Source organism: Cotesia glomerata, linkage group LG3 (genome assembly GCF_020080835.1).
Source record: "Cotesia glomerata isolate CgM1 linkage group LG3, MPM_Cglom_v2.3, whole genome shotgun sequence".
NCBI lineage: Eukaryota > Metazoa > Arthropoda > Insecta > Hymenoptera > Braconidae > Cotesia > Cotesia glomerata.
Window position 1 is genome coordinate 25,144,237 of NC_058160.1, and position 22,173 is coordinate 25,166,409.

The following is a 22,173-nucleotide window of genomic DNA, read 5'->3' on the forward strand; positions in this document are numbered from 1 at the left end:
AACTTGTCAATAAATTTCGTCAGACCCCCGGATAGATTTGCGATTCATTTTTTTCTGTCAAACACGTGAGCACCTCGATTTCCATTAAGTGCCGAATGTAATGAGATAAACTATTAATCAAGTTTAAAAGGTCTGAAAGAGTAATTATTAAAAATGCGGGTCTTGTCAAAACAATTATTGTCCGCGACACGATCGTACTTAAACAGGAGCACACGATTATCGCTGTCTTGTACAACGTTGAGGTTGTGTTCGTCGGCTGCGATTCAGACCATTGAGAAAAAAGTTAATTCGTTTGGCAAATTAAATATTAATTTGCCCTACAATGTTGAAATAAAAGCAACAGATCCTCATAAATATCCAAATATGGATACTCTGCTGGTTAAATTGTTTTCTAACGAAGTAACTGATATTAAAGAGGATTTAATAAAGGTTGATGTTTCCGATGTAACGCAAATTGAAGCTCTTGAAAATAATTACATTGGAGATATCAAGTGTGTCATCGAAGTACCTGTAAGATATGGTAATTGTTATAAATTATTAGTCACAATAAATAAATTTTCATACATAATTTTAATAAGATGACATTTTACAGATATTGATGCAAAGACAGTGGGAGAAGGAAATGTAGCTATTTCTGGACTGATATCAAGTAGTATTAATGTACAAACCGAGTATGGAAGCATTGTTGGTGCTAAATTGCAAGGAGAAAATATTGTTTTTTCGTCCAGTGAAGGAGGTTCAATCACTTTGCAGAAAGGAGTTCAAGGAAATATTGAAATTAATACTGCTGGAGACGGAGTAATTATTATTAATTATTTATATTATTGGCATTTATTTTTTGAAACTTTTTTATTTAGTATCAGAGAATCAGACGAGTCAATTAACACCTATTATTAGTTTAATTAACGACGTGTTGTTGATTTTATTAATACTTCTACAAACTAAAAAAAAATTCAAAAATTTATCTTTAATTAAAAGTGTAACCACCATCAATTTCAATTACAAATTGTTAAGTTTTTAATTAGAATACTGATAAATTTTAGATAAAATTAATAATACCTTTATAGATTATTGTTGACTCGTCAAATGGTTTTTATATAAAAATTAATAAGTACTATTAGCAACATATCAGTAATAATTAATAATTTTTCTATTACAAAAATAATTATTATTTTTTTTATTATCATAGGCTGTAATGACAGATAAATGTGCAGGCAATGAATTGGATATATCAACAGAGAATGGTGACATTAATCTCGGTAGCAATTATTGTGAAAGATCAACATTTTCAACAGTGAATGGCAATATGTACCTTAACAATTTACACTTAAATTCAACTGTCGACATCACCGGCACTGGATCACTTAACATCTGTAAGTATTTAATAATAAAAAGTTTATTTATAGGTCTAAATTAACTGAACTATAATTTTTTTTAATTCTAGCCTGTCTCGATGGATCTCTACAAGCTAATTTACAAGACGGTCCAGCTAAAATCCAACTCGTTAGGTTAATTGGCGACTCAGAAATAAAGTCTCAGAATGATGTAAGCTTGGCAATTCCAGAGGACAATGATGTAAAATTAATTTTAAAAGCATCTAAATTATATATTGATCATAAATTTACCGGAGAATACTCTGATGACGGTAAACAATTTGTCAGTGAAAATACTGGAAATGCATTTAAAGTAGAAACTAACCAAAGTATTCAAGTAGCTCCTTCTAATTGGATTGAATCATTAGGTTTGAAGCAAAGTGTCAAAAAACATTAGATTTAAGCTTTAATTAATATTTATTTCTTTTTGTTTATCATGATTTATTAAAGTATTCACATATGTACAGCAACTTGATGATTGCTTTCGGTATTAAAAGATAATGATTTTCCGAGACTAAACAGCGATGGTCCCGGAGCAAGAATAGGTGCACTTCCTACACATTCGTCACCTACAAAAAAGACTGCGAACTGAAAAAATTATTCATTAATTATTTATTAATAAAAATAATGATAAATAATAATTATTTAATGGTTTATCATTTAAATTAAGAACTTACTTGTCCTGGTGAAACAGCACGCTTGGGTTCATCAACTAAAATAATTAATTGCTGATTGGCTGTTTTATAAACTTTACACCGAGAATATTTTTCGATATGTTGGAATTTAAAATCACAATGTAGCACTCCATGACTGTTTAATAACTCCGGCGGTTCTTGAAAAATCCAATGAGGTTTTGATGTTATTATTGTATATGTGTATAATGCAGGATGATCATGACCCATAGCCTATCAGCACAAAGAGTTTAAAAATTTTATTCTATACTACACATAATAAGAATTGTTAAATTTATTTTTACTAGAAAGCCAGAATACTATTAACGCCACAATAAATTTTATAAAATAAAAATACTTACTACATATATCGTATTAGTCTCAACGTCTTTTTTATAAACGAAATATGCTTTTGCCTGTCCGGTGATACGACATCGTTGTCCCAATGTCCAATGATGAATGCCTCGATGTTTACCAACAACTCGGCCCTTTTCCATATCAACAAAGTCTCCAGGTTTATCTTCTAGATACTTTTGATAATATATTAATGCTTAAAAGTTCTAATGGTCGATTTAAATAATTAATAAAATAAAATATAAAACCTCAGATATGAAATTTTGAAATGTTCGGCTACCTATAAAACAAATTCCCATACTCTCATCTTTAGCAGCTATTCGATCTAAACCTTCTTCAATCGCTATTTTTTTAATATCTTTTTTTACGTAGTCTCCTATAGGAAACATACATCTTTGAAGCGGTTCTTGCTGGACTTGAGCTAAAAATAACGTTTGGTCTTTCCAATCATCCCGAGCTTTCAGCAGTCTCACTCCTAAAATTAAAAAAACTAACTTTATTATCTAATTCAGATACAAAATAATTACTTTTTAGATTGAATACCTTTATCAGGATTAAAGTGCTCCAAAAAAGGTCCAAAAGACGTTCTTGCATAATGTCCAGTAGCGATTGCATCAGCTTTGAGATGATTCCGTGCATAATGATAAAACTTATTAAATTTTATATTTTTATTGCATATTACATCAGGATTTGGTGTAATACCATTTTGATAACCACCTAATAAATAACTTGAAATCAAAATTAATTAAATAAATACACATCAATACTAAATTTATAAATCATAATAAAATATAACCATACCTAAATACATCATTCCAATATTCTTTTACAAAATTGACTTCTAGCAAAGGCACATCTAGCTTTTTGCATATAAATTCAGCATCTTTGTAATCTTCGTCAGCTAAACATTTTCCTGTTTCATCAGCAGTATCCCAATTCCTTAGGAAAACAGCAGTCACATTAAAACCTTAAACAATTTATAATAAAAATTAATTATGATACCGAAATTTAGAAACATCGGATCTTTTAGAATTTTTTAAATAAATAAATTTTGCTAAGAAAAATTTATAAAAAAAAAATTCCGTTTTTAGAAGCTCTAAAAAATGATGAATGCAATTTTTTAAAAATAATTTTCTAGATCTAGTTAATTTTTTAATAAAAATTTTAAGTGTCTGCTAATTTAAATGTCATAAATAATTACACAATTTAATTCAAAATAAATAAATACCTTTACGCTTTAATAAAATTGTTGATACAGCACTATCAACTCCACCAGATAACCCAACTACGACGTTTTTAATCATACCTTGATAAATAGAAGTTAACCATTAACATAAATAATAATTAAATAAAATATGACAATTTATATAAGTAAATCTAAACAAGAAAATATTTATATTAAGTAATTATAGCTAAGTGAAAGTATTTTTTATTCTCTCCAAAACCCATGTGTTTAGTTCATTTTTAGTAATAAATAACTAAATTAAAATAACTCTAGAATAAATTCTAAATGTTCCTAGACTAAATACTCAAATTTCCCGCTAAATAAAATTAAAGCCCCCATTTAAAGTACTGAGCGCATGCGCAGTTAATTATCATTTCTCAACAGCACTTGCACGCGGTCCGGCACGTTATACACACGTTTGTGTCTTCGTATGTCTGGTTAACAGCTTGGGTTATATTTTTATACTTTTTGTAAACAGTAACTATGGCCGGGGCTTCTTTTGGACTTTACTTAGGAAATACATCTGCTTGTTTAGCTCTTTATAAAGTAAGTACTCCAATAATTAAATAATAATTAATTTTCAAGCATAAGTAAATTAATTTATTTAATATCGAGCAAGATTTAAGTCGGTACACGTGTTAACCTCAAAACCACCTGTATGCATAATTAATTATTATATTATATTAATTCATACTTATTACAGGATGAAAACGTGGATGTTGTCGCTAACCATGCTGGAGATCGTGTTACTGCTGCTGTCATCACTATTACTGACTCCGAGAAGGTTTGTTTTTTTTTATGTTTATTTTTTAGGTTACATCCATAGGTTAAGCTTAGTTTATTAAAAATTAATATATTCAGTTAAAATACTCTAATAATTTTTAAATTATTGATAAAATTATTTTTTTATAATTTTTTTGAACTTAAATATTAATAATAATAGTCATTAATAATGTAATTTTATATAATCTAGGTAATTGGAGCAGCGGCAAAAGCCGGCCAGTTCAGAAATGCATTGAGTACGATAACAAACAACAAACGTTTGATGAACAAAGAGATAGATAGCAAAGAGCTGGACGATGCGATCAAAAATAGTACAAGTAAAATAATTAACGAATCAAGTCTTCAGTATTGTATTAAAGTAAATGACAAAAATGAAAAGTTTACTCCACAAAAAATATCGTCATTGCTACTTGGAGCGATGTACGATATATCTACTACTGCTGCTCATGACGACGATGAACACAATATCGTTTTCTGTGTTCCGTATAGGTTTAATCCTGATAGTATAAAAGCTTGGTGTAATTCAGCTACAACTGCTGGCTTTAAAGTACTTCAAGCTATTGGTGAGCCAGTGGCTTCTTGCCTTGCTCACGGAATTGCTAAGGACAAAAAGAAAAATGAGTAAGTTTTTTTAAACTTAAAAAAAATCAAAGCATCAAATTATTAATATATATTTTAATAATATCTTATTAATTATTTTAGATTGGTATTAGTCTACAGAGTCGGTGGTGTGTCGAGTAATATTAGTCTGGTAAAAGTAACTAGTGGTTCGTTGAAAGTTTTATCAGATCAATACTACCCAGAATTAGGTGGTCATAAATTGACTGACTTATTAACGTCATACTTAGCCCAGGAATTTAGGAATAAATATAAAATAGATCCAACTGAGAGCAGACGTTCAATAGCTAAATTGAAAAGTGAAGCTGAAAAATGTAAACATGTTTTATCAACAATGTCCTCGGCACATTGTTTTGTTGAGTCGCTTTGTGAAGGTGTTGACTTTAGTCACAATATTACACGTGCAAGATTTGAAAATCTTATTAGCTCACATATTTCTGATTATATTCAACCAATTATGGACATACTTAATTCTTCGTCTAAGACAGTGGTTGATATTAAATCAATTATATTGTGTGGTGGTACGATGAAAATTCCTAAGCTCCAGGAAAAAATCGGATCAATATTCCCGGCTGGTGAGGTCTTAACAAGCAGATGGAGCCCTGATGAAACGATGGCCGTTGGTGCTGCTATACACTCATCTCATCTACTGGCTCATGGAATGCATGATCGTGAATTGAATTCAACTGATGTTGAAATTTACTCATTAGCTAAATCGATTTGTGTTGAATTTAGTGGTATTGAATGTATTGTTATACCTAAAGATACAATAGTGCCTGTTAAAATTCAAACTACCATTGATGTACCAAATATTACCGATGATAAAATATCAATTAATGTTTTTGAAACTGAAGATAATGGCAATGAAGTTACCAAGAAAATCGGATTGGTAGGTGTTTAATTTTATTTTATATATTTTTTTACAGATTGGATGTGAAAATTTCATTCTATAATTTTTTTTTTTAATTTTTAGATTTCATACCATTTAAAGGCTCCAGGAAAACTAAAGGTTGATACAGACTTAACAGAAGCTAATTTAAATATCCACATAACTGATTTGACTTCCAGCGAAAAATCAGTATTCCGATTTCCCATTCATGAAGATGATTTATAATAAACCATCATTATTTGTAAATACACGCTGACGACTTAATCAACTGACCTTTTTCTCACTCACCAAAAAAAAAAATCATTAATGAATTAACATGATACTCTGTAAGAAAATTGTTGAATAAACAGAAACCTCTGATCTAAAAGTTTTTTAAAAGATATTTGTGTATTTTTTTATTTCTTCTTTTCTTCATGCCACAAACTAAAAAAAAAAAATTCTAAGCGTGTCAGCTTCGACATTTTGCCTAGGCAAAAATAGATCAAGTATCGCGTCTATTTAATTATTTTATTCCGTTGAAATGTCGATTGGAGAGTATCAGTCATCATCTTAGTTAATTAATTACTCAATTAAGAATAATAATTTTTTTTAATTTTATTTGTCAAAGTAGCAACATTTAATGAATTATTAAAATTTTGCTAATTAATATCATCAAAATTACATAAATAAATATCATAATCCTAAAAATAATAATTTTTTAAAATTTTCTTTTTAAAAGTAGCAACATTTAATGAATTATTAAAATTTTGCTAATTAATATCATCAAAATTACATAAATAAATATCATAATCCTAAAAATAAACTTGAATTTCGATAATGATAAATGAAACGCTGAAGAACGGAGCAGCTAAAAGCTTCCCACGTGTAACAGTATTGATAAAACGGTAAAGCATGCTCTTAATCCATAAAATCCCGTACTATAAAGTATATAATCCTACCACACAGTACATGCGAGAGAAATTTTGGTATAAAATTTTCCAAGTTCTCATTTTTCCGTTGGTGGCGTTCCTGTCATTTCCAATTCCATTGTCTGGTTGATCAGCAGCAGCATCGCAGCCAGCCCAGGCGACCAATCAGGAATTAGTAGAAGGGATAGAGGGCCTCAACCTCTACAGCGTAATTCTCCTTAAAAAAGCAAGCATACCAACGCGCTTAAAAGTATCATATCAGCCTTTCTCGTCTTTCAAAGCATTTTCAATGATCAAAAATAAAAACTACAATCCAATTCAAATCACCACGAGGCGTGAATAATTAATTAGTTAATTAAAGGAAGCTAAAGCTCGTGGTAGCTTTACAAAATTGAGGTGAATATGTTGAAATAGTAAAATTTAACGGGACTGACAGGGTTTAAAGCAAAATACAAACTCAATAAAGCGTGAAAAAATGTTGACTCAAGTCCGTAGCGTAAGAAACAGCTAAAGGAGGGTGCTAGGTTTCAATATCGGCGGCCATCTTGGGTCATACTCTGTGGTCTGTGGTGCTTTGATTTTTTGTTGCTTTGGTCTCTTCGTCTCTTCGTTTATGATTATAGTTGTGTAGTGCGTTATACTCTCGACGATAGAATTGTATAAATTTGTGACGAGGGAGCTGTCAGTCAAGTACCGCGCAAAATTATTTACATAAATTATACACACAATTATTTATTAATTAGTAATCAACAATAATCGTTATCGTTATTAGCAATAACAATAATATTAATAATAAATACAAACGTTAATTATATTGACGTTGAAATTCAATTATATAATTACTGTAACTCTTATATATTTATTCAACAAATAATAATATTGTTTAAAGCTGTAATCAGTAGCTTTTGGAATTAGTTAACCTTACAGTGGCCTCATTTTTTTTTAGCTTCCTACTTCCTAGGGACTCGGATTTACTTAATACAGGTTTGTGCGCGCGTTTGTGCTTTTAGTACTGCTGATAAATTACGTCAATTCCCGGTATTCATCAGTACTCAGTATAAACCACCAATAAAAAGTGGTCCTGATTTTATTTAATTATCATAATCATCATCAACACATTACACTCAAGACTGATCAATTGGAACTAACAATAGTCAGCCGTTATTAAAATATTTTAAATAATATAGTGACCATGCGTATACGATGATTATGCTGCGTGATAGTGCTTCAAATTCGCTTGAGTACTTACGTGTACTTTAGTTTAAGATATATATATATATATATATATATATATATATATATATATATATATATATATCCATACACACATACATGCACCAGTGTAGATAGACGTAGAGTTTAGCAAGGAGCAAATTTCTACAACCTGATATAAAAATAAAATAATTGTTGAATTTTTATAAGTAAAAATGGTAGCCATGTGTATCAAAATTTAATTGTTAGCTAATACTTAAGCAAATAAAAATCTCAAATCAATGGAAATTTCATAATTTACATGCTTATTTTACTGATAGAAAAAAAGGTAAGCTTAACAATAAAATCATTAACCTTCCTTTGTTTCTAATTTCGTACTTAGTTATTATGTTGAAAGAATAATTTTTTTTTTTCGATGTTTCAGAGTATTTTTTTGTTTGTTTTCATAACTTGGCTTTACTTAATTGATGGCAATTAAAGGATGATGCTGTCTATTAATCAATTATTGATACTGCAGTTGTTATTCTAAATTATTGTTTTATCGGCAGACTTGATTGTTGAGAAAAGTTAAATTAATTACTTATCAACGCTGCTTACATTTTGTAATTTAAAAAATTTACATGTTCTTGTGATTGTTTAACTTACAATATTTCAGATTTTAATTAATATTCATTGACAAAACTTGACAATGATAAGAATGACAATTAATTATAATTTATCACAATTCAAGATTTTGTTTAATTAGCGATGAATGAATTGATAATTGATGAATATTTAATTTATTTATGAAAATTCATAAAAGTGAGATTAATTTTATTGATTTTTAATAAAAGTTTTTTTTTGTTTAAGGCTTGGCACAAGAATAGAGGCAAGGCAATGGGAATTATCAAATTAAAACAAGTATCAATCTGTTATAAGTAAATATAATAACTAAAACAGATGAGCTTAGAGTAAATGATGCCGATTGTGAAACAATGAGGTACTCTGCAGTGCAAGAAGATGGCTATGGAGTTGGATTAAGGCAGGATATACAGCCAAATAACAACAACAACAATATTAGTAATAATAATGTAGATGATAGTATGATGGCAGCCACTGGTGAAGTTGAACCAGTCGGCGAGAGTACTGCAGATGAATGTTCTATGGTTTATAATCTGCCTTTACTTTTCGCAAATGGCTACCCTACTTCATTAGAAAAAATAACATTGGTAAGTAATTTACTTGAAATTATTTTTTACTTTTATGATATTGTTATGTAATCATTAAAAATATTTATTGTTTAATTACAGCCACAGCTGGAGAAGTTCATTACCTTTATGACAAGATGTTCATTGGGTAATAATACCACTCAGGTATTCAATAAACCTGCGTGGTGGCCAACAGAAGTGGAATTTTCAATTCCCTTAGTGCGACCTAAGAAATCTGGAGATGTAAGTATGTTTATAAGAGTATTGTCAATAATAAAATTTACAATATTAATTATTATCATTATCAGGAAATTTTAAATTGTTAGATATTAAATTTCATCAACAAAATGGCGGGTAGTTAGCTCTAAGTTCTGAGGATTAAAATTTGCATACTTGTCGAGGCGGTTTATCAACTAAAATTAACTAGAAACTGATAAAAATACAAAGCTGTTTGTTTATTGACCGTTATAACTAAAAAAAAATAAAATTTATGTTTCAGAGTTGGATGCGATGTTTAAGAAGAGTTGTATTACAATGTTATTCTTTCCATCAAAGCGAATACTTGCTTCGTTTTTGCACATATCTCGCGCAATATCCGCAAGCGAAGCTTTACTATGTCAACAACTGGGACTCGACGACCAGTCTCTACCACAAGAGTACTGGCAAGTTGTTGGCGACATTCCGAAATGAGAATATGGTTAGTCGATGATTCAATCAATATAAAAAAAAAAAAAAAAACTGATAAAATTTATAATGCTATAGATAAAAATTGTATAATGTTTAAAATTGATATTTTAGGACTATGATAAAGTTATTGAACCACATAGGAAATCGTTGCTACCAATAAACAATGCCAATTCCAACTCTCAAGCGAAACATAAAAAGACGCAGCAGAGGAACCACCGTCAATCGCCGTCCTCCCTGGTTCGCATCCAGCCACAAATGGAAGAGATCTATTTGTGTGACAATTGTGACGCAGAGTTCCTGGATTTAAAACAGATGAAGGTACCTAAAATACGTCGCCGTAACTTCCACCATTGGAATTCCACTTTAAAAAAATAATAATAACTAAAAATGACCATTTGTTACCAATATGTATCAATAATACTCCTGCAGGATCATGAAAAATCATGTGGGGAGACAGTTAAGACAGTACACCAGGAAACCAGTACCTGCTGGCGGCCAATAACTCCTGAAGTTGAAGCTGAACCTGACTTAACTCAGAATCAATTTATGGAGTACTTTCATTTATCAACACCCAATCAACAACCACCAAAAACAACCACCGATCCATCATCGATTCCAGCCATAAATATCGAGACTGAGCCATCTAGAAGTTCACGGCGTATGAAACCATCCGCCAACCTGTGTCGTTCATCAACGATTCCTTTTTCCTCGCCAGCGGGTCTAGCTTTGGTTAAAAAATCCAAAGGAATGAATGAGGCTACTAAACGTGATCGTGTTGATAGGATAGAGTGGCACTTGAGTGCCCCAGCACTCACTAAAACTAATAGACCTAAGTGGTTTGGTAAATTTTCGTCATCTGGTAGGTGGGTTGTTACTTATAAACCCAATACCAGTAAAGAAAATCCACCAACTGATGATTATGTTCATCAGTATACATTTGGCGCAGTTAGACGTAAGCCTTGTAAGTAAACTCGATTAAATTTTATTTTTATTTTTATTTTTATTTAAAAAAAAACTACTTTACTGTTTATTTGATTAGATTATTAATAGTTAATATTTGCTTTGTAGCACTGGATGTACGTTCGCAAATTCTTTACATAGCCTGTGGTTCTCCATTTGTTAAGTTGAATCGACTTACTGATGAACAACTCCAAGATTTAAAGGAACATCCGTGGAAATACCAACCTCCGATACGGAAAATTCGACATAGAATACGACCACGATTAATAATGAGAATAAGTGGAAAGTCGACTGGACAAAAACGACAATACTCGAGTAGATTAACAGAAGTAATGCCAATTATAGAACAAGAACCGGAAATAAATCAAATAAAAACAGGGAGTCTAAAGCGTGGATATACACCTAATTTCCGTTCACGGCCGTCAGTGGTGCCAATTTCAAGGATTCCATCATCGACGCCAACGATAAAAGAGCCGTTTAAAAAGACGATAGTCATAGTGGATCTTTGCTCTTCAGATGAAGAAGAAATTCCCAGTAATTGTGTGATATTGTCAGATGAAAATCGTGACCCGCTTAACAGTACATTTGAAAATGTTCGTATGAGTAATAGTTTTAGTAAAAATCTCGGTTTACAACCGATGAACGATAGATTGCGAGATAGTATTCTCACTGACGACAACGACAAAAGCTGTAATAAACGCCTGGCTAATGGTGTAATCGATGCTTTTTCACCGATTCTAAAACCAACACCTTGAATCATCGGCTATCAAATAATCAATTGAATTGAATTTGATTGACATTGAGGCAAAATTAAAGTTAAAGATTACTACCATGAACCGGTAACATACACATTCTCATCTTATTTCTATAGGCGTGTGTTAAGTTTAAGTATTTTTATATATACCTATATCACGTCAATTTTGTTGTACAAATTAAGATGATTAGTGGGCCAAATAAATGGAAAAATATCTGTAATGGCATTAAATGTATGAATTTTGTCAAATAATGTCGATCGATATAAAAAAGAATATAGACTGTTTCGTTTGGTATATATATATTTATATTTTTAATCAAATAAAATTTTTTTTTTATGTTTAAAATTACTCTGTATTGAAAAATAAAGTATCTGACTAAGACAACTAACGTGAACGAACTACAAAAAAAAAAACTTTTCATAAAATAAAAAGTTACGTCTTTTATATCTTTATTTAAAATATTTTGTAATCACTGTAATAGCTTTTATTTATTTTTAATTATTAATTAATCACAACAAAACCTTTTTAAGACAAATAATAATAACCATTTTAAGTAAGTAAATTAATTTTTAAAATTAAATATGCATTAGCAATTTTTAATGACACTAAAAACAGCAAAAAATTAATAATTTTTGTATCAATTAAAAAAAAGTTTTTCGTACTGTAAAAAATAATTATATAAAAAATTGCACATAAATAATTGTAGATAATTTTTTTTATATTTATTTATTTTTCTTAGTTTTAGAATATAAAATTTTAAAATAAAAATTACAAAGCGCGGGAATGCGCGCGCACTATTGAATTGTCATAAATGTCGCTAGTGACATCCGTTTTCCGTTATCGACCTCCCGACAGCAGCTCTGTCTCTTCTTTGGTGACCGAATGCAAGAGTTCTCGCCAGCATACTATCTCCCCTCTCGACATATTATATTCGACTCATCGTTCTCGATGTACAACTCACGGCTCACAACGTAAGCGCGAGAGAAAGAGGTGCGGTGTTTTGTTGCGTGATTGCGAGAGTTGTTGTTTGCGAGTTGTCCGATGTCCGAGCGTGTGTGTGTTGTTATGCTGTACGACCATTAAATAATTCTTTTAAACAATAGTTTTAATATCAGTAATATTTATACTAAAGTAACTAAAAAATTAAAATCCTTACATAATAATAAAAGTGTTCGTCGGTCCTAAAAATAATAAGGTCACCTAAGCGAGCTGAAAAGAGAGCCAGCCAGCGAGAACGTAATAAAGAAAAAAGTGTGGACGAGAAAGTATACACGAGAGTGAGCGAGAAAGAACAAGAGAGAGAAAGAAAAGACACATATTGCCAGGCATTAACGAGTAGAGAGCAACCAAGTTTATATATTATAATATATATAAATATATCATATATATTAATTGAAGGAAAAGATATAAATATTAAGAGCAAGAGAGCGATAGAAATTTCTAAAAAAACTAGAGTAATAAATAAAAAAAGTTGAGACGCTTGGTGAACTCCGATTGCTGAGATTACTGACTGAACTACTGCTACTCTACTTCTGTTTGCTCTATCCTCCATTCTATATAATACGTATAACTAGCCAACAACTCGTGGAACAAACAAAATGTCATCGTATATCCAGGTTGCTGAGGACGAGGGTGAAGAACCGATAGAACTCCCAACGGAGGATGATTCAACATTATTGTTAACGACTCTCTCAGCGCAATTTCCCGGTACGTGCGGTCTCAAATACCGCAATCCAGAATCACGTACAATGCGGGGCGTGCGTCTCGTTGATGGTCGTCTTCATGCGCCGGAAAATGGCTGGGGCAAAGCTGTCTATTTTTGCGTGTTTCCAAAAGGTACATTATTTTATAAAAAACATTTACTCGCCATTAGACGTAATCATTACTTATTATTTTTTATTTTATTTATATATTTTAGATTTTAATAATTTTCGATTTTTTTTTGGAATATTCATACATTTGTACATACATATATATACACATAATATATATATATGAGATGATACTACGCCATTCCACGTTTAGTTTATTTTCATTACTATTATTATTATTATTATTATTATTATTATTACTGTATAAACTGGTTAATTTATATTCATACTGAACATTCTCGTAAAAATACCGACATTTTCCAAGTTATTTATTTTGAACCAGTTACTTTTTTTATTGTCATCATAAAACTCCATTATTTATTCTATTTTGATTTATTTATAAAAAATTATTTTCTAATTTTAAATGTAATCTATAAATTAATACTATATAATTTTTTTTATTTTATAATTCGAGTTCATGATAAATGACTTGGCATTGATTATTTATGAGTAATGATCAATTCTAATGAGCAGTAAATAATTTAGTGAGTTAAATAATTAAAAAAATAATGATAAATTATTTTTTCAGAAAACAAACGTAAATCAGATGACAATTTGGAAAATTCAACTGCCAAGACCAAGAGAATGGAAACAAAATTACGATGCACTGACCTTATTGTACTTGGATTACCGTGGAAAACAACTGAGCAAAATTTACGGGAATACTTTGAGACATTTGGCGAGGTTTTGATGGCCCAGGTGAGTTATTGCAATGTTTAACTTTGTTCAAATGTTTGCAGTGTACCTTTTTATCTCTGTAATGTTTCAATTTCGCTTTAATTTATTAGTCATTTAAATATTCCATACATACGAATTGTACAAATTAATACATCACAGACACTAATAATAATGTTTTTATCGTGATTTAATCAGGTGAAAAAAGATCCTAAGTCAGGTCAGAGCAAAGGATTTGGATTTATAAGATTTGGAAGTTATGAATCACAATTACGGTGTCTTGCTCAACGGCACATGATTGATGGTAGATGGTGTGACGTCAAGGTTCCTAATAGCAAGGTAAGCATGTGATTTATATTTTTTTAAAATTACGATTTTTAAAATATTAAAATAAATTTAGACAAATTTAAAAAACATCAGTTATCAATGGTGTTTATAAGTAAGATATTTTTAATTAATACCAATAAACATGTACGAGATTCCGATTGTTATTACTATTTAATATTTGATACTCAATTTTATTAATTACTATTTTATCTACCAAAAAATATATCAGTATTTCTAAAACTTGCTAATCATTTTTAAAATTAAATAAAAAATAATGCGATCGGTATCTCATAGAAGAGTGATTCGGTATTATTTTTTATGTATCGAGTGCGAACGTAACTGTGTAAATAGATGAATGCGGAATGAAGAGAGGAGAGAGATGAATATGAGAGAAATTAAGGCGACAATGATGTTAAGAGCGAGCGTACGTGAGTAATGATGATGATGACGATGGTGGTGAGGAGATTGTATGGATATTGGTAATTGAAAGTGTGACTCCGCTATTTGAGTGATTACTGTTGAATTACTTGTTTCGTAAATGAAATTCAACTATTGATTTATCAACTTTTGGATGCAATGAATAATTGAAGTTAAACACGGTTTAAATTTCTAAGGAACAACGTTTTGTAATCGAATAATTATTTTTATTACACTATTAATGCAGGCAATTCGCGTTTATACGGTATTATTTTTGGGTATTTTGACTTATTATTTACTGTAGTACAACAGAGTAATAATTGCATGTTTACCAGTATGATACTCTTTTGATTGAACATTTTTTTTAAATAATTGTCAAGCGAAAAAAGAATGCGTGTGAAATTTTTCATGTAATACGTTATTTATATACATATTTTTAAATTATTTTGTTTTAGTTCATTACATTCAATCGCTGTGTGTGTTTAGAGTTAGTGAAAATAATTGTAGCGAAATCTCATTATAAAACCAGTAAATACTCATTCTGAAAATGATTTTTCTCAATCTCGTGTGACTACAGAGAATGTGTACAGAATTAATAGCAAACGTTTGAAGATGATACTATTAATAACACATCAGATATTGTTTCGCGATTACAATAAATATAGTAGTAAACCTGAATGATGAAAACGTGTGTTGATATTTTATTTGATTTAGTTGATTGCCGCCCGCTGTCATGCTTTTACTTATTTATAATATGCCTATAGATATACATACATGTGTACTATATATATATTATCCTGCTCATAACTTTCCGGCCAGCAGGAGAGTACTTTTTTTATTATCTTTATTTAGAAAACTCCAAGAGACGTTTAGCTGTTAGGGTATGAGTGTGGGTGCGACTGATCGACGATATGACTGTAAGCCAGAGTTGAACGTACGGGAGTATGTGTGTTGAGTGTATTCAAGAATGATACTTATATTTGCGAGTTCTATATGACATTTTTAAAATAATTCATTTATATATAATGAATTTTGATGTTATTCAGAACTTTAATTTAGTTTGTTTTAAGGGAGTTGAGATATTTTTTAGTAAATACACTTCGAATATCAATTTTAGCATTCTAAACATGTATTTTGACCTTTAAGCAAACTATTTTTAATATAAAAAAAAAACTTTAAAATCAAAAATTACATTGGATAACTAAATACTGATATTTATTTATTGATTATTTATATGGTACTATAAGAAAGCATTAATTTAAGCGCTAACATTTTGTTTTATTATTTAGTAAAAATTTTTTTTACAAATACTATTTTACATTTAATTTTTTTATTATTAAGTGATTCAAGTTAATTTCTATTTAATTTTATTCCAAAATTTTTAAAATAAAATTATACGTTAATTTTGATACAAATTTGACTATTAAGCTACTTGTTTTTAAATTTAAAGTTTTTTTTTATCGACTATCAAAATCATAAAATATTTTTCAAAATGAATCAAGATCTCAACTATCTTAAAAAAAAAAAAAAAAACATCCGTGTGTTGAAAAAAAAATTAGTTACATAACATAAGCCGTACTTAATATTAAAACTTGTAAAAAAAAACTATTGTCGAGGGATGGTGTGTCTGGTTACAGAATATTGATGGCTTAATACTGGCCCGACAGTTTGAACCGGGTAAACACAATGAATATTACCGTCCGATACCGGTTCACACGCCAAGTAGCCGGCGTCTGCCAGTGGTCAAACAGTTTATGAATGCAAACTCAGATCCATCACCGCGTTACGATCAAGATTACGATTTCAAAACAACCCATTACCCCTCGTATCCACCGAATTACCCATACGACGAGAACAATAAATTCAAGTATGATCATCATCAACCGCAGCATCAGCAGCAATCGATGCCACCGCATCAGCCGTCCGCCCAGCAACCAGGCCATCCGAGTTACGGAAATTACGACAAGCAAGCTTATCCAGGCTACGACGAGGGTGCTTATGATTCTCGTGGTAGTGGAGGTGGATTCATGACATCTCACGTACCGCCACAAGCACCACCACCACCTGGTACTAATTTCCCTCACGATACTGACTACTCTAGGTATCCAAACTACGACGGACGTCCATCAGCATACCCAGGTGGACCTGAGAGCGCTGAATACGCTGAAAAATCACGCTACGCATACGGGGGTGGATACGATAGAAATTACTACGATTCTGCGGACACCCGGTATTTGCCTGACGGCACTCGTCAGGATCTACGGTACTCTGATGGACGTCACGACATGAGAAGTATCACTGACGGACGTGGGGAACCTATTATGGACGGTAGAGAACCTGACAGACGATACTCGGATGGTCGAGGTGGCAGCGGTATCGGTAATGCTGGTGGTACCGGGGATGATGACTTAAGATTTGACGGACGTGATGGAGACAATAGGTACATGGAGGGTAGAGTTGACGGAAGATACTCCGAATCCGGAAGATATTCCGTCAAGGAAAATTATTACGATCGCTACTACAAGCATCGACCGGCGAGAGAACATCATGCGTCTGAAAGCTCGAGATATTGATGATTCAATTGTTTAATTTAAATCTAGTGCAAATGTTTAATATTAACTACAATTAAATAATATTTACAATTAATATTACACTTATTACTACTGTAGTTTTAATATTTTTCATTTTTTATCTTAAATAATTTGACTGTTTAGTTTAATCAGCATAATAATATTAAATATTTAATTGTAAGCATACAGGAATTTTATATATAATATATGAATTATGTATATTACATTTGTGCATATAATATTAATATCAATGATTCAATATTATGTAGACGTTTGCTCTTAACTATTAATTGACGTCGCCAATTTTTTTTATTAAGATTATTTTACTTATAATAACTTTAAGTATTAAACAATACTTTTCTTTTCAATTGTTACTTTTATGGTTCAACATGAATGCTATATAAATAATGAAATGTGTAATTGAATCAGTGAAAGAATGCATTTTTTTTTGTCGCGAAGAAATAAAATTAACTTTAGTTAGTACTGTAGAAAATTTATTCTCTCGTTGATTCAATTAAATAAATTTTTTATTATGTACATTAGGGTGTGCCAAAATGTAACTCCCGTGGAGAACCTTTTAAAATTGGAATTTTTAGTTCCGCTTTTAACAGGGACTGCGTTTAGGCATTTCCTGATATATTTTGGTGTGAGACAATGTATTTGATTTTCATAGAATTTTTTAACAGAAGTTTAGTTTGGGTGTTTCCGGTGAAAATTCAAAATTTGGCCGGAAGTGCCCAATTAAATCTCCTGTTGAAAATCCTATAAATAATCAAATGAATTCTCTCAACCCGAAATATCTCAGGAAATGTCCAAACACAGCTGCTGTTAAAAGTGGAACTCAAAATTCCAATTTTAAAAGGTTCTCCACGGGTTACATTTTGGCACACCCTAATGTACATATAACAATAGTCATTAATTGATATGTATCTTAAAAACATATGTATCCTTGCCGCGAAATTTGTATTTAAAATACCAATATCAATTTAATTATTGTAAACTGGTGAATTCTTACTATATATTTAAGACTTATTATTAATATTAATTTAGTTAAATTAATTATTATTAGTTTTAATTAACAATTATAAATGAAACTATCATAATGTATTACATAAATTAATGGGACTGCTAAATTTTACGGGTCATGTATTTATTAATTTTTGTATACCAAAAATGATAATATTTTAGGCAGATGAATTTAATACTTGTTTGTGTGGATAGTAATTTAAAATATATTTTTTTTTCTTTTTCAAGATACTAAATTCAATAAAAGTATTTGGTATTAAATTTATTAAAATAAAAAAACTAAACACAGAACAAGTATTAAAATTTATCAAAAGAGTAATAAAGTTCGTAAAAAAGTTTGATTGATTGTGCGTTTGTGTGTAGGAGGGAATGATTCAACAAGTACCGTGCAAGGTATTCGTGGGACGCTGTACTGAAGATTTAACAGCCGACGATCTACGTGACTACTTTTCAAAGTTTGGTGAAGTTACGGATGTGTTCATTCCAAAGCCATTTCGTGCATTCTCGTTCGTAACCTTCCTAGATCCCGAGGTAGCCCAGTCACTGTGTGGTGAAGACCACATAATAAAGGGCGTATCGGTACACGTGTCCAATGCAGCGCCTAAATCCGAGGGTAACAATCGTAACTTTAACAATCAGATGAACTCAAATATGCGTGGACGAGGTATGGGTGGTCCAATAGACAACAACATGCAGGGAAACTACCAAGGAAATCGTTACATGGGTCACTCTGGGAACAATATGGGCCCAAACGGATGGAATAATCCCGGTAATAGAGGTAATTTGGATATGCCTAATCTACAAGCTTTGGGAATCACTGGACAGAATAATGGAGGTGGCGGTGGAGGTGGTATGTCGAACCCCTTGGCAATGGGTGGCATAAACCTCTCAGCACTGCCTGTCAATCCGGCTCTCGTTGCAGCAGCGATTAATCAAGCTTCATGGGGACTCATTGGTAATCTCCAGAGCCAGGGTAACGATCAAGGATACTCCAACCAACCTGGACCACCTGGACAACCACCATCTGGCAACAATAGTATCGGAAATAGTGGTAACTCGGGATTTCTCAGCTGGATGAATCAGGGCGGCGGCGGTGATGCCAACACTGGTAATCCGGGTTCTGGTGGACCTGGTGGTCCCAATAATCCAAACGCTTCGCAGGGTACATGGCAAAATCATCCAGGTCAGCGTGATGGTAAAACGAATACATTTCTTAAGTACGAGTAAATTCGGTCGGGACTCTGAGTCTACTCGTAAAAGACGGGCGCGTTCCCTCAGTCCCGAAACATTGGCATCGAAAAATTGCAAAGGTACAAAAAAACCTAAATAATAACAGACTAATTTAAACTTTCTTTAAATTTTCACTTTTATTTTTCAAATTTGATAATTCATTTTTTTTTCCTTTTTAGTTAATCTTATAATTATTTTGTCATTTTTAATTAAAATATTTGAAAAACATTTTTTTTGGTTCACATATCTATCTTTAATAAGCTTATTAAATTGATTGTTAGCACTTTTGTCTCACAAAATAATTGTTTCCACATTTTGTATCTAGCCTACAATGATTCGATTAACTGATAATGTCAACATACCTTTGCTGTAATTCATTATAATAATTAATCATAATATGAAAAATATAAAATATAATAATATAAATCACGGGACATTAATATTTAACAAGTTTTTGCCGAATTTAATTGATTATAAAAATTAAATCAATAAGATCAAAAATCACAATTAGTTATAATTTAAGTACACAAGACGAAAGACAGACTTAATGATAATGACCAGATGGTCATGATGATAATGATGATTATAATTATGATAGTTAATGCATAAAAATTTTTTAACGAAGATATTAAGTAGTATGGTGCATTGAAACGATAAAACTTGAGCGAATAAAATATAAACTACAATTAATAATAACAATTGTTTTAAAATGAATGTGAATGTAAATCAGCTTTCGAAAGAGTCAACAATATTTAATAAATAAAAAGATACTGGAAACAAAAAAGTTATAATAATATGTATTAAAGTTTTAATAATAATGTATTAGAAAACGCGTAAATGTGCTTGGATTAACTGATTGCTTGCAACTCGCAGTGTGTTTTAATATTTAAATACGAGGTATGCCGATGTAATGTGATGAGAATCTAAAAATATATGCAAACAAACTTCATACGTCTTAGATACCTTTCTATTATGAAATGCGTGTAGGAAAATTATTGATTTAAAGATTAATTAACGAGACTAAAAAAAAAACTATTAATATTACAGTAATAAGCTAAATAAAAATTTTTATTATATTACATTATAACTAAAATAATAAGGATTACTATTATTACTATCAGAGGGTGATTTAATGATTTATATATTATATATTAGTGGTATTTAGATAGATAAAGTAGTTTACATGATTATGTCGGTTTTTGAGTGTATCGTTATTTATGTAAGGCTAGCACAACAACTAACAATGAATTAATTGATTAATAATAACAATCACAAAAAAATATAAAGTAAAACAACAATAATACTGTCAACTTTTGCGATCAATTTAAAGTTTATTGATTATTAATGCGTTTAGCTGTAGTTATTTTATTAATGAGAGCTTTTAATAATCGTCGTATACATGCTTGGAAAATAGGTACCACAAAATATATTTAATACACATCTATAATATAAAATAAAATAAAAACTACGTTGTGTTTTGTGTGCTCAAGACTTCGGGGTCATATTTAAAGAGAAAAATTTTTTTCACTCCTCTTTGTAATTTTTCAATAATATCGTTACTGCAATTGATTTTTTTTTACAATTTTTACAATTTTAATCACTGAATAATATCAAAGTAAAAACAATTATTGAATTAATTAAAAACTACTGACTTTGTAAGAGATAAATAATAATAATAATAATTTGTTCTATTTCCATGGCTAGTAAACGAATAATAAACGATTATTAAAAAATTATATTATAATAATGATTAAATAAATCGTGTTTGTAATCGTGTAGGTACTTAGTGTGTACACTGTAGGAATTAAAAAAAAAAAAAAAAAAAAAAAAAAAACGTGTATGAATATTTTACACTGATGCGAAGGTGTGTTTTATTGATGATTGATTATTAAAAATCAAGAAACAAAACTAAAGTAAATTAAGTAAAGTCATTATCAAGAATTATCATAATGATAATATTAAAAAAGATAACGAATATTGATTGGTTGTTGTGTGAACGATTATAAAATATATTTAAATTGAACTATTGTGTGCCGTGTATTTTAATTGAATGGTTTGAACGTGAAACATCCGTTGAGTGATAACTGATAACGATTTATTTTTATTTTTCCTTTTGTTTAATTATTTCACAATTTAAAACTTTTTCACAAACATTTTGTTTATTAACAGTATAAATCATATACATAAATATAAATATATATATATATATATATATTAAATTTAGAGGACCATGTCCATGGATTGTTTAGTAAATGAATCACGATTTATATAAAATTAGCTACTTTGATAGTTGAAAATATAAAATAAACAAGTATAATAATTGAAAATAATAAAATAGAGCATTTTCACCTTTTACAATATTAGTCAATAATTAAAAGAAAGTTTCAAGTGACGCGAGATAGACAGTGAACGATTTATAAAATAATGAAGTAATA

General features: G+C 30.2%; 5 protein-coding genes and 1 long non-coding RNA gene across 9 annotated transcripts; 4 read left to right on the forward strand and 2 right to left on the reverse strand.

Moving 5' to 3' along the window:
- Positions 1–8: 8 nt before the first annotated feature.
- LOC123261283 (protein FAM185A-like) lies at positions 9–2,014 on the forward strand. The gene is made up of 4 exons (XM_044722856.1): positions 9–520; positions 593–798; positions 1,190–1,373; positions 1,445–2,014. Exons 1-4 carry the CDS (start codon positions 154–156, stop codon positions 1,768–1,770), a joined length of 1,083 nt encoding a protein of 360 aa, XP_044578791.1. The 5' UTR covers positions 9–153; the 3' UTR covers positions 1,771–2,014.
- On the reverse strand, positions 1,803–3,791 carry LOC123261282 (mitochondrial tRNA-specific 2-thiouridylase 1). Its single transcript, XM_044722854.1, has 7 exons — positions 3,627–3,791; positions 3,200–3,365; positions 2,942–3,126; positions 2,647–2,873; positions 2,407–2,574; positions 2,051–2,278; positions 1,803–1,961 (listed from the first exon to the last, which is right to left on the reverse strand). The coding sequence occupies exons 1-7, from the start codon at positions 3,700–3,702 to the stop codon at positions 1,827–1,829; spliced, it is 1,185 nt and encodes a 394-aa protein (XP_044578789.1). The 5' UTR covers positions 3,703–3,791; the 3' UTR covers positions 1,803–1,826.
- Positions 3,792–4,003: 212 nt separating this feature from the next.
- LOC123261281 (heat shock 70 kDa protein 14-like) lies at positions 4,004–6,177 on the forward strand. The gene is made up of 5 exons (XM_044722853.1): positions 4,004–4,169; positions 4,327–4,407; positions 4,597–5,027; positions 5,109–5,913; positions 5,998–6,177. The coding sequence occupies exons 1-5, from the start codon at positions 4,107–4,109 to the stop codon at positions 6,136–6,138; spliced, it is 1,521 nt and encodes a 506-aa protein (XP_044578788.1). The 5' UTR covers positions 4,004–4,106; the 3' UTR covers positions 6,139–6,177.
- A 534-nt stretch (positions 6,178–6,711) lies between these two features.
- On the reverse strand, positions 6,712–8,065 carry LOC123261285. Its single transcript, XR_006508645.1, has 2 exons — positions 7,256–8,065; positions 6,712–7,038 (listed from the first exon to the last, which is right to left on the reverse strand). It is a non-coding gene; the product is annotated as an uncharacterized LOC123261285 (long non-coding RNA).
- Positions 7,032–12,060, forward strand: LOC123261284. 2 transcript variants are annotated; one of them, XM_044722858.1, is made up of 7 exons: positions 7,032–7,217; positions 8,883–9,241; positions 9,323–9,463; positions 9,720–9,917; positions 10,019–10,225; positions 10,337–10,868; positions 10,976–12,060. In XM_044722858.1, the coding sequence occupies exons 2-7, from the start codon at positions 9,008–9,010 to the stop codon at positions 11,620–11,622; spliced, it is 1,959 nt and encodes a 652-aa protein (XP_044578793.1). In that variant the 5' UTR covers positions 7,032–7,217; positions 8,883–9,007; the 3' UTR covers positions 11,623–12,060. The 2 variants fall into 2 exon arrangements, with proteins under 2 accessions (XP_044578793.1, XP_044578792.1); XM_044722857.1 differs by lacking the exon at positions 7,032–7,217 and adding an exon at positions 8,131–8,361.
- A 423-nt stretch (positions 12,061–12,483) lies between these two features.
- LOC123261286 (TAR DNA-binding protein 43-like) lies at positions 12,484–21,572 on the forward strand. Of its 3 annotated transcripts, XM_044722861.1 has the most exons (5): positions 12,488–13,458; positions 14,023–14,192; positions 14,367–14,507; positions 18,872–19,286; positions 19,356–21,572. In XM_044722861.1, exons 1-5 carry the CDS (start codon positions 13,221–13,223, stop codon positions 19,733–19,735), a joined length of 1,344 nt encoding a protein of 447 aa, XP_044578796.1. In that variant the 5' UTR covers positions 12,488–13,220; the 3' UTR covers positions 19,736–21,572. The 3 variants fall into 3 exon arrangements, with proteins under 3 accessions (XP_044578794.1, XP_044578796.1, XP_044578795.1); XM_044722859.1 differs by lacking the exons at positions 18,872–19,286; positions 19,356–21,572 and adding an exon at positions 16,550–17,558 and having other exon boundaries at positions 12,484–13,458; XM_044722860.1 differs by having other exon boundaries at positions 18,872–21,572.
- Positions 21,573–22,173: the final 601 nt, after the last annotated feature.

Bases quoted from the DNA above. Each gene is read 5' to 3' on its own strand.
- LOC123261281 (XM_044722853.1), top strand. From the start codon at position 4,107: ATGGCCGGGGCTTCTTTTGGACTTTACTTAGGAAATACATCTGCTTGT. The intron at 4,408-4,596 runs GTTTGTTTTTTT...TATATAATCTAG, and splicing joins CTATTACTGACTCCGAGAAG to GTAATTGGAGCAGCGGCAAA. The intron at 5,028-5,108 runs GTAAGTTTTTTT...TAATTATTTTAG, and splicing joins AAGGACAAAAAGAAAAATGA to ATTGGTATTAGTCTACAGAG.
- LOC123261283 (XM_044722856.1), top strand. From the start codon at position 154: ATGCGGGTCTTGTCAAAACAATTATTGTCCGCGACACGATCGTACTTA. The intron at 521-592 runs GTAATTGTTATA...GACATTTTACAG, and splicing joins CGAAGTACCTGTAAGATATG to ATATTGATGCAAAGACAGTG. The intron at 799-1,189 runs GTAATTATTATT...TTATTATCATAG, and splicing joins TTAATACTGCTGGAGACGGA to GCTGTAATGACAGATAAATG.
- LOC123261282 (XM_044722854.1), bottom strand. From the start codon at position 3,702: ATGATTAAAAACGTCGTAGTTGGGTTATCTGGTGGAGTTGATAGTGCT. The intron at 2,874-2,941 runs GTATTCAATCTA...TTTTAATTTTAG, and splicing joins GCACTTTAATCCTGATAAAG to GAGTGAGACTGCTGAAAGCT. The intron at 2,575-2,646 runs GTTTTATATTTT...TATTATCAAAAG, and splicing joins TTCAAAATTTCATATCTGAG to TATCTAGAAGATAAACCTGG.
- LOC123261286 (XM_044722859.1), top strand. From the start codon at position 13,221: ATGTCATCGTATATCCAGGTTGCTGAGGACGAGGGTGAAGAACCGATA. The intron at 13,459-14,022 runs GTACATTATTTT...TTATTTTTTCAG, and splicing joins TTTTTGCGTGTTTCCAAAAG to AAAACAAACGTAAATCAGAT. The intron at 14,508-16,549 runs GTAAGCATGTGA...GTCTGGTTACAG, and splicing joins TCAAGGTTCCTAATAGCAAG to AATATTGATGGCTTAATACT.
- LOC123261284 (XM_044722858.1), top strand. From the start codon at position 9,008: ATGAGGTACTCTGCAGTGCAAGAAGATGGCTATGGAGTTGGATTAAGG. The intron at 9,242-9,322 runs GTAAGTAATTTA...GTTTAATTACAG, and splicing joins CATTAGAAAAAATAACATTG to CCACAGCTGGAGAAGTTCAT. The intron at 10,226-10,336 runs GTACCTAAAATA...ATACTCCTGCAG, and splicing joins TGGATTTAAAACAGATGAAG to GATCATGAAAAATCATGTGG.